The 15,353-nt window shown below is 38.7% G+C and overlaps 1 protein-coding gene across 2 annotated transcripts in view; it reads left to right on the forward strand.

Moving 5' to 3' along the window:
• Positions 1–12,327: 12,327 nt before the first annotated feature.
• LOC6648334 (thyroid adenoma-associated protein homolog) overlaps positions 12,328–15,353 on the forward strand; it is a 35,393-nt gene continuing 32,367 nt past the window's right edge. Inside the window, exons 1-3 of one of the 2 annotated variants that reach the window (XM_023178996.2) lie at positions 12,328–12,756; positions 12,835–13,006; positions 14,204–14,473. In XM_023178996.2, coding sequence (XP_023034764.1) covers positions 12,528–12,756; positions 12,835–13,006; positions 14,204–14,473 — 671 coding nt within the window. In that variant the 5' untranslated portion in view covers positions 12,328–12,527. The remainder of the gene's footprint in view (positions 12,757–12,834; positions 13,007–14,203; positions 14,474–15,353) is intronic. The other variant, XM_023178995.2, reaches the window with a different exon arrangement.

The following is a 15,353-nucleotide window of genomic DNA, read 5'->3' on the forward strand; positions in this document are numbered from 1 at the left end:
TCGCAAATAGAATCTGTCGTTAATTCGCGACCATTGTGCATAGCATCGGATACTGAAATTGCCTACCTGTCACCGGCACATTTCTTAATTGGCAGAACATATACAGCAGTTCCTGAAGACAGCTATTTGCAGATTCCGACCAATAGATTGAGCTACTGGCAGCATGTTCAAGCAATGCTTCAAGGATTTTGAAAGCGTTGGCATCAAGAATACTTGACATCACTACAACAGCGCCCGAAATGGACCACCAAGTTACCAAACATTGCGATCGGTAATCTTGTACTGATCAAGAACTCTAACGCGCCTTCATCGGCATGGCTCTTAGGACGGGTAACTAAGGTGTTCGCAGGAGATGATGGCCTCGTCAGAGCGGTTCAGGCTCTCACCAAATCAGGAGAAGTCGCTCGCCCTATCACAAAGATTGCAGCCCTACCGGGTTCAGAAACGGAGTTTCAGGGGGGGGGGGGGGGCGGGATGTTGAGGAACCAATTGTCATTTACCTTACATTGCTATACGTAGCAAGGCAAGGACTCATGAATAATCTTGCACATCTCACAATGCTTTTGTTTTTGTATTTTCTCTTAAGTTTTCTAGAATATACTGGCGCCAGTCTGGTATGCTCTGTCTCTGTCACTCGTTATAAGCCTATATGACCTACGTAGTTACGAAGGAATTGAAAATTTAGTAATAAGCAAGCAAACGAACGATCAAGACGTGTTCTAGCAGTGGCAGACACAGTTCAGTAACATTGAAGTAAAAATAAAGTTAAGTTCTTATGAGATATTAATCACAGTGGTTTATTGTTCATCAATGGGAATAAGTAAAAATTGTTCCTGGAGTAAAATGTGAGGAAACGCTCGATGCTGTGAAAACTCTTCCAGAATTTCTTGGCCACCCGGGTTCATATGTGTCTTGGCGAGAGGCCGCACATAATGTGTACGAGATTTTCAAAAAATTTGATGGAAGCTCACGCCATTTTCAGTAGGTAACAATAATTAGAAATAAAATTAGAGGTGCTGCTGACGGTGAATTATCATCTTTTAGTACAGTGCTCAATTTTGATGCTATAATTGCTAGGCTGGACTTTACTTATTCGGATAAGCGTCCTGCTTTTCTAATTGAACAGGAACTGTCTACTTTAAGACAGGAAACAACGACAATTCTCCAATTTCATGATGAGATAGAAAAGAAATTGACTCTGTTGACTAACAAGACTATTATGACGTATGAACCAGATATTGCGGATGCAATAAACGAAAAATATAGAAGTGACGCTTTACGAGTATTTATATCAGGATTAAAAAAACCCCTATGCGATATAGTGTTTTGCATTAAGACCTACTGACTTACCATGTGCGTTGGCACTAGCACAAGTGGAGAACAAGCGATTGCAGGGATATATGACGAGATTAGGGGTAGTTCCCTCCTGCAATGGATATCTAGATATGTAGGGGGGAAAGAAATAAAGATGCTGATCGATACGGGAGCATCGAGAAGCTATATCAAACCATTACCTATGCTAAGGGGTATACGGCAAGTTGATAAAATATTTGCTGTAAAATCCATTCATGGAACTACCTTTGTAACTCATAAATGTAAAATTAACTTGTTAGGTATAACTTCAGACTTTTTTATTCTCCCGAATCTCGCATCTTTCGATGGTGTTGTAGTGCTATCTATTAAAAAATGTTAATGCGACTCTGAATTTCAAAACTAAAATAATTATTCATGATTCTGGCAGTGAACCTATTCAGTTTTTTGAAGGCCAAGATGTGAGTCATTTAGAGTTACAAGCTGACGCAGTGCCGTCTGCCATAAAGGAACCTTTTTATTAAATGATAATGCCAAAATCCGGGGTCTTCGCCGATCTTTATGAGAAGCTGCCCTACAACACTAATATTGTTACAATCCGATCCGATCCAATCCAACAATCCGAACACGAGACGAAGAGCCAACACATTCTAAATTTTACCCGTACCCTATGAGTGTTAGGTCGTTTGTCAATAATGAAATACAATTGCTGCTCGACGGTGGGATTATTAGACCATCGAGATCCCCATACAACAATCCTATATGGGTTGTCGATAAAAAAGGATACGATGAAAACGGAGTTAGGAAAAAACGGATGGTTGTAGATTTTAGAAAATTAAATGCAATTAAGGACTCGTATCCTGTTAGCGGTGGAAAATTTGAATTTTGTCGCCCACCTTTCGGACTCAAAAACGCTCCTAGTGTGTTTCAAAGGACCATCGGGAGCACATCGGGAAGTATTGCTTTGTTTATACATATAGATGACGTTATCATTTTTCCAAAAACAATGGAGGAACACCTTAAACATGTAGAGTGAATTTTATCAAGCCTTCTTGCTTCAAATATGAATATATCCCTTGAAATATCTAAATTTTTTGAAGAAGTCGAGTATTTGGGATTTATAGTCAGTCGCAGTGGGATTAAAACCTGTCCCAAGAAAGTGGAAGCAATCAAAGCTTTCCCGGAACCACGCACTCTAAAATCGCTTCGCTCCTTCTTGGGATTGTCCTGTTACTACAGACGATGTATAAGGGATTACTCAAAAATATCTAAGCCATTAACAAATATTCTAAGAGGCGAAAATGGCAGTGTTCCAGCGTCGCAGTCAAAAAAAAAAGTAATTTCGTTAGACGAAGATCAGCGCGAGGCGTTCAGTAAACAGTAAATTAAAACAGATTTTGATCTCAGAGGAGGTAATGCTCTCATATCCAAATTTTGCAAAGCCATTTGAACTTACGACAGACGCTTCTTCAAATGCCTTGGGAGCAGTTTTATCTCAAGATGGCCGTCCCATCACGATGATCTCGAGAACCCTAAAAAAAGGTGAAGGACATTATGCGACCAACGAGAGAGAGTTGCTCGCAATTGTTTGGGCTCTCAAATCATTTACGGTATAAAAGGCCTTAAAATTTAAACGGATCATAAGCCTCTTATGCCATATCGGATCGAAATCCGAATTCTAAAATCCAAAGATGGAAAGCGATTATTGAAGAATACGATGCAACACTTCTCTATAAGCCCGGCAAGGATAATTTAGTTGCGGAGGCTTTGTCTCGCCAATATTTAAATTATACCGAGGAAAATCAAAATTCGGACGCTGCAAACAATTCATAGTGAGGAGTCGTATTCAAATACTATAGAATCCGTTACTGTTACGCCAAACAAATAATTCTCGAACATGGAAAATCTCACTTTAAGAAAACTACTATTTTGTTTGGCAAGAAATTAAGACATCTTAACGTATTTACTGATTTTAAGAACTTAATTAACACTGTGCAGGAGTGCGGAAAGTTAGGTGTAGTTAATGGAATTAAGTGTGAATTGTCTGTGCTTGGCAAAATTCAGCATCGTTTGGTGGAGCTTTTCCCTAAAACAGTTTTTCGACACACTGAAATAATGGTAACCGATATTTTTAATCCGAACGAACAACTAGAAATAATTAATCAAGAACATAATAGAGCTCATAGATCTTCTCAAGAAAACATAAAACAAATTTTTCGCGATTATTTTTTTCCTAGAATGAAAAAAAAGGCAAAAGAAGTTGCGTTAAATTGCAAGATTTGTGCGAAGGCCAAGTATGCTAGACATCCAGCGAGACACCCAGTATGCGAGACTCCTATTCCAACTTATGTCGGGGAACTTTTGCAAAGATAGCTTCTCGTACAATTTTGGATGTAAAAATACACTTTCTGCAGCTGTTAAATGTATTCCTTAAACTCTCGTACTATTGTGTCCTGCCTTCGCGATCATTTTGGTATCGAAATTGCAAACTCTGCCCCTATACATAGTTCTTCGAACGGGCAGGATGAGAGGTTTCACAGCACCTTGAGCGAAATCGGCAGATGCCTTAAGCTAGAAAGAGGAATCGAGCACACAACAGACATAATATTGCTAGCCACTATAGAGTACAATCGAAGTATTCATTCGGTAACAGGGCAGAAACCTATTGACTTATTTAACTCAGACGATAAAAAAATTAATGCGACTTTAAATCAAGTAAAGAAAGCTCAAGAAATTGAATTAATAAATCATAATAGGAACACTGTTGATCGTAAATATAAAACAGGAGATAAAGTTATGGTGAAATCCAATAAGAGACTCGGTAACAAACTAACGCCCCTATATACAGAAGCTGTAATTGAAGAAGACTTATGATGAACGGTTAAGGTTAAGGGAAGAGTTGTACACAGAGACAATATCAAATAAATAAAAAATAATAGAAAAAAAAGATAAACAACAATTCTTGCTGGTTGAGCAGTTCGCATGGTTATATCAAATTTTGTTAGTTTGTAAAATTAGTTAAGCCATTTTGTAGAATATTATCCACACTTCAAGGAAAATCAATATCGATATCGTATTGCCTGGATTACTGGATCAACACTTCAACCAAGCTGCATAAAACTCACACGTGCACAGCTATGCGCAAACACTTATGGCCAATTTCGGACAGAAGTCCCGACTGGGGGGGGGATTAGTTATCATATGAAGCTTTAAACCTTTAAAGCTTTAAAACGAAACCTAACGAGACGAAATCATTAACTTATACATGGGCATAGGCCTACCAGATTAATATATAGGGATTGGCTAGATAAAGTCTTAAAATATGCAAAATTGTATAAATTCCTAACTATATAAAAAATATTGTTCTTTATTTGCAACAATTGCAAATATTATAAATTTTTATTCTTCTTGCTGCTCTTAGTTTTTTAATAAATCGCGTAGTTTTCATGTATAGTGTAAGAAAAACAACAATTTATCTGAATTGCCAACGGTTGAGAAACATTCACATGTAACCGGCAAACATTTAATATTGTTGTCGTGTGACCAAAATGTAAGCGTGATATTTCAAATTTATTTTTGCTTTCTTAAAACAAAAAAATTATGAATTTCATGATAGTTAAACCAACCATAAAATATAATCATCCGAAGTTTTGTGCCACCTAGCTTACATTGACGCGGATTGGACTTTTTACTAAAATATATATACAAATTAAGATGTTGGGTACGTCCAATGGTTCCTGTTGGGGGTTGCCGTTGGTGGGATCCAACTTATGGGTTGATACGATTAGGTATCTGAATCACCGTCCTTGTGGATCAGCAATATATTAGAGATTATAATTTGTGTTACGGCCAAGTGCTGGAGTTATGCGCCTTTATTGTTTAATTGGTTATACAAAACTGAATATGTTGAAGGAAATAAAAGAGAACTAAACCTAAGTACATAAATGGGAATATGAATCTAAAGCTAAATACATAAATGGGAATATGAATCTAAAGCTAAATACATAAGAAGTAAATATGTAAGGCGTATGGTCATGCTATGAGCTCTTGTTCAGACGCTGTGTCAGCGTATTTATGCCTTCGACACATCGACGTTGCAGCTGCACAGATTCCTCTAAGAGATTGTTTGTTAACTTCTCCCCTTCTAAGTTCATTGCCGTCCTCGGTGATGCATGACTCTTGGACGAATCTTTGCAAGTTAGCAGCTGACTTCCTCTGGTACCGGCAACGACCAGCTACGACGAGGCTACAGAGCAAGAAGCTTACGAGTACTCCGATCGCGAACCATACCTTGGGGGATCCGTTGAATATCATATCCTCATTCAGCTCCCTGATGGCGTTTAGGTTGATTTCATTCATTCGCTGTAGCAGAGGTAGACTTGACATATGATCGTGTCCCGTTATATGTACCTTGTTGAGGTTGACGTACATGGTCCCGTTTATCATAGCGCTTTTCTCAAACGTGATAAGATGGGTTCCGTTGGCGTGTAACGTAGGGCCATCATCTACGCTGATGCTCGCGAGCTTGTTGACAATAATTATTCCTTCGTCCTTGTAAGGGGATCCAGGTGACTGGGCTGCGTACGGCGTATAGCTGATTGCCCTGCATGTAGTCCGCGAGCGCATGTGTCATGCTTAGCCAGTTTGAAAAATGTTACGTGATTGTTGGTAACGCATTCACTCCGTCGTCGCATTCTGCCACTATGTTGTCGTGTATCTGTAGTATGGTGTCCCCAAGTATCACAGGAAAAATAATGACCTTCTTACATAAAAGTTTAATTCTAGGGTAATCTATAATTATGTATATTTTTATGTTGGACACTCCCATTAGACTGACTATGGAGACTGTTGTGAACTGTTCGGTAAAAATAGATTTTAAATCTTCTTGATCAAAAAAAGATTAAAAATTATTTTAGATTTGGCAAGCGTGACAGTAAGCATAAGGTCCTGGATTTCTGTAATTAGCATTCTATTTCTTGCTAGTAACGTTTCGTATAAGTGTGGGATATCGGTAATTTCAACACTTCTGGATTGTATTATTTTATTAACAGTATTTGTAAGTAAATTAATTTGCCTTTGAGTTTCTGTGTCAATTATTTGTCTATTGTTAGATTGAATTAGCTGTGCTTCTGTTATTTATCTTTCCAAATCTGCCGCATCAGGTGCTCTGCCACAACCTTTAGCGCTGTACCCAAAACATCTAGACTCCTTGCTATCCTGTGGTGTATCATTAACGCGGACAAAAGATTTTTAACAAGTTTTATGTCTACTTCTATAAATTTTCGCAATTTCGTCAGTGGATAAAACTCAGCCAGTTTTATAGTATCGTCTATGATTTTCGTGAATTCGGTCAGGTTAATCGAGTGTCTTGGATAGCTGCGTTGCTCCCATATTAAAATATTGCCGTCTAGCACGGGAATGTAATTTGCATTGGAGTTGTCGATAATGCGTGCCCATGCTGCGGCTAGGACTGATAGTATTATCGTGATTAACCTGTGGGAAATGTACACAAGGACTATAGTAACTGTGTGGTTTGATGTAGCAAATAAAGAACTTGGATCAAAATTACTTCAAATTGTCCTAATGGACCACCCTCCCCTTAATAAGTACAGACGTTCCCAGGTCTGTTTGTACGCATCCCTCAGAATATAATGGGGATAATTTGTTTCCCAATCTTATTGTTATTAATGAATACCTTGTCACCTACGTCAAATACCCTGCTTTGCCTATCTGGGTTGCATCTGTTGAGTTGATCTTACTGGGCTTTGTTTATTTTGTCTTTAATATTTTCCCGCAAATCAGTGTGTTGTGCGTGGATAACGTCAATTGGCTTTTCTTCTGTAACCGAATGTATTGTTTTATTATATTCTATTGCTGTTCTTCTATGATTTAAGTCGTATCATTGAGTTGTTTATCAATTTTCATGCATCTAGCTATCTCTGGCAATGTATTGTGGAATCGTTCCACTTGTCCATTCGAGCAGGTATACAATGGAGGTGCGTTTACTATGTCTATTTCGAATTGATTTTTTAACATCGAAGTAATCGTCTCTGAATTAAACGATGCTTCGTTGTCACAATAAATTGTCTTTATTTTTGGAAAAATTTTGACTAACTGCAATATGGGCATAGAATATCTGTTATTGTTCGCGACAATAAGGGTTGTACAACAGCGAATTTGGAAAACTTGTCCACGCAGGTCAGGAATAGCTTGTGGTCAGTGGAGAATATATCGATATGCAACATTTCGCCGGCATAAGACGGAATGGGCGTTTCCCCAAGTTCTTGTTTTGGGTCGTACTTAGCCGTAGTACAGACTTTGCAATTTAAGACGATTTCATTGGTTAATTTGGACATTTTTGGGAAATAATACTCCCGAAGTATTTTTTTTATATTTTCTTGCGCCGCTCTATGTGCGCGATTATGTTCGGTATTCACTATCTGAATTTGATCATCTTTGTTGTTTATATCAGTTACCATATTTTTGCAATGCCAAAACTTTGTTGTGGGGAAAAGTCGCACCAATTCATGTTGAAAGGCAGCTAATGTAGGAAGATCGCAATGGAAAGCATTTACAACATCACGGTTCACTACAAGCTTTAAGGACTCAAAGATATCGTGCTTGTCTGTGAATTGTATCACATGGCGAGTTTTGCTGCCGAAAAGAATTAGTCCCCCCGCCTCTTCTAGGATTATTTGGTTCCTTAAAAGATTAACAGGCTCACTGTGGACAGTGGCAGCTCATGATTGTATTTCATCTTGTAGGGCATTCACATTTTGCCGTGATAAGTCATCTGCCACCAAGTTTTCTTTCCCTGGCTTGTAATGAATTTGAGCGTTTCGTTCTTCAATAAATGCCATCCACTTTTTAATTCTCGCATTTGTGTTTTTTTGTGACACAGAAAATGTGAGCGGTTGGTGGTCTATGAAAATGTGCAACTCCCTGGTTCCATATAGGTAGTTATGTAATTTTCGAAGAGCCCACACGATTGCCATCAACTCCCTTTCATTGGCCTCCCTCCCTGATACAACACTGCTCCAATCCCATCGGCAGAAGCGTCGGTTGTGAGGTCGAAAGGTTTTTGAAAGTTCGGGTACATGAGTATGACATCCTCTGATGCCAGAATGTTTCTTAAGCGGTCAAAGGCGTGACATTGCGATTCATCGAAGTCAATTGGGACCTTTTTGGACATGTGCCTGCTTACTTTTCCATTTTCGCCTTTCAGTATGTCGGTTAAGGGTCTCGCGATTGATGCGAAATCCTTAATAAACGCCCTGTAATAACTAGCAAGGCCCAAAAATGATCTTAGTGCATAGAGACTCTTTGCTCGGGGTATCGGATCAGTGTTTGTTCCTTCACTGGAGACGATAAAACCCAAATATTCGACGCTTTCTCTAAAAAATTTTGTCTTTTCTTTCGACACTGTCGTGTTGGCGTTGTAAAGCAGTTGGAGCACGGAGTCAATGTGTTTGACATGCTCGGCTTCATTTTCAGAAAATATAAGCACGTTATCTACGTAGACATAGCATATTTTCCCGATTTGTTCCCTTAGAACATCATCGATTGCTCTCTAAAATATACTTCCTGCATTTTTCAAACCAAAGGGTAAGCGGCAGAATTCGTATTTCCCGGGTTTTACATAATTCTTTGCCGCCCCAGTGTCGATTAGGATTTTCACTGTTCTATCAGCCAACTGTCGCTCGACGAACGGCAGCGAGCGTTCCCTAAAAAATTTAACAAATCATTGTCCGGTATAGAGTTGTTCTCATCGCTAGTATCTGCGACTGCGGACTCTGCTATACGCGCGTATTTTTGTTCTTGGGCCGAGTATTATTGTTCTTTCTGGCGACTCTGCCCGGTCATACGCTCTGATGCGTTCCGTCTCTTTTGAGATTCACCGTAAGTGGCGCTACTGTGGACTTTACCCCAACTAGTCTGCTGTCTCAGCTTGGAAACTGATGGATCAACATCCATCGGTTGTACAAAGGAAATCACCCTATTGGAACATATTTTAAGACTTTATCTAGCCAATCCCTATATATTAATCTGGTAGGCCTATGGATATTGTACATTTTTGCAAATGGCCGCCAATGTCAAATCTGTTTTGACATTTGTGGACTAGACAGATACAGAATACAAGTGAATAAGCCATGGCGCGATACACTCCCCAAGAACGCGGAATAATTGTGTCTATTTTTTTGTGGAACAATTCGTCCGTTGTGTTGGCGCAGCGCGAATTCCGTCGCCAATTTCCCCGCCGTCCGACACCGACTGCACAAACACTGCGCCGTTTAGCGACTAACCTTGAAGAGTATGGGACCACACGAGACGTTGCCAAGAGTGGCCGGCCCCGGAGCGCCCGTTCTGCCGAGAATATCGCCGCTGTATCCGAGGACGTCGAAATGAGCCCCGAAACATCGACCAGACGACGTGCCACGCAATTTCCCTGCAACGAATTTTGGGGAAAGATTTGAACATGTCCCCCTACAAAGTTCAGTCCGTGCATCAACTGCTGCCTGCTGACCGCCAAACGCGCGTAACTTATGCCCAAGCTATCCTCAATCTCGACACCGAAGTGGACGATTTTTCGACCAAAATCATAATGAGTGATGAGGCTAATTTTCACCTCAGCGGGAACGTGAACAAGCAAAATTATCGCTTTTGTGGAACCGAAAATCCGCGAGTGATGTGTTCCGGGTCGCTTAATTTTGCGTTTTGGGGATTTGCACTGGCCCGCCAGATCGCCCGATTTAACGGTCCCGGACTTCTTTTTATGGGATTTTTTGAAGTCCCGTGTTTACATTAACAAGCCTGAGACCTTGGAAGCCCTCATAGAAAATATCCGACACGAATGCGAGAATTTATCGCCTGAAACGCTCGCCTAAGTGATGGAAAATGCCATAAAGCGAGCCCGTATGGCAATCAATTGTGACGGCGCCCATTTGTCCGATATCATCTTCTCGACTTAACACGATTAATTCAATTAATTCATAAACATAATCAAAAAACAGAATCGAAGTTTTTCATTTAGAAAAAAAATAAGAGCCAAACAACATCGGATGACTTTTTTTGCGCCACCTTGTACTTCGTCTAGGACTCGACTTTGTTTGTTATTTGAGGCTGGTCCCTGCTCACCTTGTTGGGGTCTATTTTGTCCCTGTTTTCCTGTAAAGTGGGTGTTTTTCTCAAAATGTTTTCCCTGTCTTTGGGCTGTGCTGGTATAACCAGTGCCTTAATAGGCCTCCTCAAGCTCGCCATGAAGGCGTGCAGAGCATCACTCCTAATTTCTGTATTAAGAATGACCGCTGATTGTTCCTCATGCGTCATGGCAATTTTATTCGTGATAAAAGTGAGTGTTTTCTCAACCTCATCATAGTACATACTGCATTAAGTCTAGTTCGCCTTGCCTGATCATTTCTAATTGATACCTGAGAACGCGCAGAGACGTTTTATCGGCGTATGTGCAATGAAGTCTAGCAATGATTGCATCGAAATTTAGCATTATGTATAGTAAGCACTGTTTAGTATTATGTGAGGTAAGCACTGCGCGTGCGGCACCACACACTTTATTTTTTAAAATGATGCCTGGTAATGTGTTTCACTTCCATAGTATTCCCTGCAAGCCTGATATGTCTCTGTGGCTGATTGTCTCCAAGACACATATTCTTCGTGGTCACCATTAAAATACGGCACCGCTTTCGCACCTTCCAGTCTAGTCTCACATCTAATGCTGCGGTCAATTGTTACGCTTTCGTACACCTGCACTTGGGGAGCTTTTATTCTACGTGAGCTTACTTGGTTTCTCAGACGTTCGAGTTCGGCGTGAATATCGCCTCTTATGCGTTGTTCTTGTGCGTTAAGCGCGGTGCTGACTGCGCTCTCCATTATAGCTTTTTTTTTGGTGGATCCATTTTTGTTTGATCGAGTGCCTGAGGCCTAGATTGTTCTATAATATCCTCGTCGCTATCAGATTCTTTTTTAATGTCCCTCATTGGCAGTTGTCTAGTGAAATAATCTAACAATAGAACCGCACACATTCAAACTCATAATTAAATTTAATGCAAATAAATTCAATGCAAATTACTCACAAGATCACTTTACGCTGCCACTTTTATTTATTTATTATGTTTTTTATATTTGTTTTTGTCGCTATTTTTTCCGAACAGTCACTTACATGTTTGTAGGGTGTAAATTCTTAGAGAGTAATTCAATTCCGGTTGGGCGCCAATTAAGATGTTGGGTCCGTCCACTGGTTGCCGTTGGTGGGACGCAACTTATGGGTTGATACGATTAGGTATCTGAATCACCGTCCTTGTGGATTAGCAATATATTAGAGATTATAATTTGTGTTACGGCCAAGTGCTGGAGTCATGCGTCTTTATTGTTTAATTGGTTATACAAAACTGAATATGTTGAAGGAAATAAAAGAGAAACCTAAGTACATAAATGGGAATATGAATCTAAAGCTAAATACATACATAAATGGGAATATGAATCTAAAGCTAAAGACATAAGAATTAAATATGTATGTAAGGCGTATGGTCATGCTATGTATGAGCTCTTGGTCAGATGCTGTGTCAGCGTATTTATGCTTACATATGTATGTATGTGGAATTTGTCATATCGACGTTGCAGCTGCACAGATTCCTCTAAGACTTAGAGCGGGGGCAGCTCGCTAGATTGTTTGTTAACATATGTACATATGTACATGCATTAAACATTTCATATATGTATGTACCTACATATGTATGTATGTACATACAGGTTCAATTAACTTGAAATATATGTATACATATACATATGTATGTATACATGGGCATAGGCCTACAGATAAATGTATTTTGGCTATTTAATGTCATTAAATATGCAAAATTATATAAGTTACTAAGCATATATCTAAAATATTGATCTTTTTTATGTTACATCAATTGCAGAAATTAAAAATGATTTATTTTTCTCGCTGCATTTTGCAACATGCACGTCTGTGGATTCCACAGTGTGAAAGCTGTAAAAGCAGCTGTTAAGAGATGGTGGATGGAACGGTGGGAATCGCTGTTTCATATTCACTGTTAATCCCAAGCATTCCTCGGAGATGGATCAAGTGGGAATCGGGCCTTATGCACCGTTGGCCAAAGAGATGGTGGATGGTCGGCAGTGGGAATCGGGTATAACTTTGTACTATCGATGTTGGAGAAACAATCAACGATTGAAAATCAATGTTAACAAAAGCGCTATCGAATTTTTTGCCAGCACCATCATCTATTCTTTTTCAGCTGCAAATAGAACGTACGAATAGCCACAAATATATTCGTAATTTTTTTGTGCATGTTTTCGGTATGGATGAAATAAGTATGCGTGTTACAGCCTTAAAATTATGCTCCCATGCCAAAGAGTTCTCCGAAATGAGAGAAAAACCTATCTTATTACCAATTAAGTGGACAACTTGTAAGTTTTTGTTTATTCGCTACAACCGATTTTCATTCATATGTCCATATTTATGTTTTCTCTTTTAAATTTTTTCAGCACAGACAAACTTTGTTTTTACATTTGCTTCTGCCCAGAGTAGTGTAGAACAGGTTGCCGCTGTTAAAACCATATTCCATACCTCTCGGGATGACAACACAGCAGCCGAATTTCTTTCTGATTTGTTATTTGCATGCCCTCTCAAGCATGCTCTACGCAACCAGTTAACTAAGTACGAAGTCATAGTTTTTGCCAAGGGCGTAAAATTTTTGTTTTTATACTCTTGCAGAGTATAAAAATTTTTGTAACGCGCAGAAGGAGACGTTTCCGACCCCATAAAGTATATGTATAGCCGATATAGCCATGTCTGTCTGTCATCTTAAGAGCTATGGGGATAAAACTTGGTATTTAAACTACATATAACCCTGGTAAGATTGTCAGGATAAGACCACTATATCATATAGCTCTAGAAGAAACATTTTGATACAAATTGGAGTGTATCATGAAATTTGCTAATATGCTAGTATTGGATATAATACCTCAGATCCCAAAATTTAAATCTAATCGGATAAATAGAACACAAGTTATCGGTTCAAGCGCTGCCGGCAGCGCTGCTTGTCTACTACGTCATCATCACATCAACAGAGCACATGCAACGCTACATGAACTGTATGTGTATGCGGTCCGTGCTTTTCTTAGGCAATAATTTTCAACATGTAAAAAGTTTATTGCCAAGGACTGCAAGGGTATATAAACTTCGGCACAGCCAAAGTTAGCTTCTTTGATATTTATTAATTTATTTAACTTTATTTTTTTTTGTAATTTAAATCAAAAAGTGTAAAAATTAGAGAGCCGGTGACTAACTTCGGCCATGCCGAAGTTTTTATACCTTTGCAAGTATAATTTACACGTGAGCAATCCGACGTGTGTTTGTAGCATGCTATTATATTGTATATTTATTTATCAGCTATATAATATAGTTATCGTAATTTGATCAAATTGGTCAAGTTTGGAAATTTCATAAAAATAGCATGAAAAAATAAAAAATTTTTTTTGGAAAAGTCGCTGTGTGTGATTTTGCTGTTCGTATGGGAGGTATATGATATAGTTATCCGAGAATCCAAGATATACAAACCCTGCGAGCCCCCAGAAGCTTTCAATTTCAGCTCGGCAATATTAACGGTCTTAGAGGAGTTCGCTTCGATCCAGACAGACGGACGGACATAGCTATATGAACTCGCCTTCTCGTGCTGATCAAGAATATATAGTTTATGTAGTCGGAGATGCTTACTTCTATGTTTTGCCTAAATTAATACATCATTCCTTTTGCAAGGGTATAAGAATTAAGACCAAAAAGTGGTACTCCGCAACCACTCCTTGGTTTTTGCACCCATATATTTGATATTTATATAGTATTTTTGCCTAAAAGACTTTTTTCAGATAAAGCTGTATGCAATGAAACAGAAGTCGGTCATACAAAACAATCCTTGCTACAGGCGCTTGTTTTGTCGTTACGTGGCATAGCCGACGCCATGGAAGAAACTCCAAGTAGAGGATACGGTTGGCTTAACGATATGTTTGTATCTATTAATGCATGTTTTCAAAACTTTCCATATGGTCGGGAGGCACTTAAACAAGAGATACAGCGTTTCTTTCCACTGTTGCCCAAAACCTTAAATGGTTACATGGAGGCCATTAGGTGAGCTAAATATTTTAAATTGTCTTTACCTAATATTCAAAATAAACAAAACCGATATATTATTTAATTACTAATCTTAACCCGCGGTTTGATTTTCTCGACCGAAAGTTTTTGTTCAGTAAATTGTTAGTTATTGTATTTAGATGATGAGCCGTAAATGTATGTAGTAGGCATGTCATATTTCTGATTAAAGGAAAAATAAAAAATGGCCCATTTTTCCTAGGAAAACGTTTAGCACGTTTTTTTTCCAAAATGTTAACCTGTTAATGCTAACTTATTCAAGCAGTACGAATAAGTTCTAATTTTTGGCCTGACGGTATTCTACGACATTTAATTATACTGATATAATTTTTTCTTGAACTATGAAAGAAAGTGAATGAAATTCGAAATAATACATTTATATTTTTCTTAACCCTACTTCCTTGTTTGAAAACCCCCCTTAGTTCCTTGTTAGGGTCATAAATGATACTTTTTAATTTAATTAATAAAAATTGGTACATATTCAGTTTTTAGTTGTGTTTTTTTTATGTTTTAGTTATTGCCTTTACAATCAGTACACTAAGTGTAGCTTTTGTGATGATTAGGACAACAAGCCTTCTGGCAAGAACAGCAGAAGAGCCCATACTTATTTCCGTCTGCGTTGTAGGGACATAATTCGCATCGAGCACTTATTTTCGGATTGGTCATAATAGGCGCTATTGCTGAGCGTTTTTGGCTTAATGATGGCAGTTGATTTGGAGTATTCTTGACGAGAACAATGGCATTTTCTGCTATAGGCCTCTTCTCTCATCGAAGAAAAAGCGATTCTAAATACTCTCGTCGACATATGTATCCCAACTGCGGATGCAGACTGTATGTTGATATGTGTTCATAAATGATA

Source organism: Drosophila willistoni, assembly GCF_018902025.1.
Source record: "Drosophila willistoni isolate 14030-0811.24 chromosome XR unlocalized genomic scaffold, UCI_dwil_1.1 Seg106, whole genome shotgun sequence".
Classification (NCBI taxonomy): domain Eukaryota; kingdom Metazoa; phylum Arthropoda; class Insecta; order Diptera; family Drosophilidae; genus Drosophila; species Drosophila willistoni.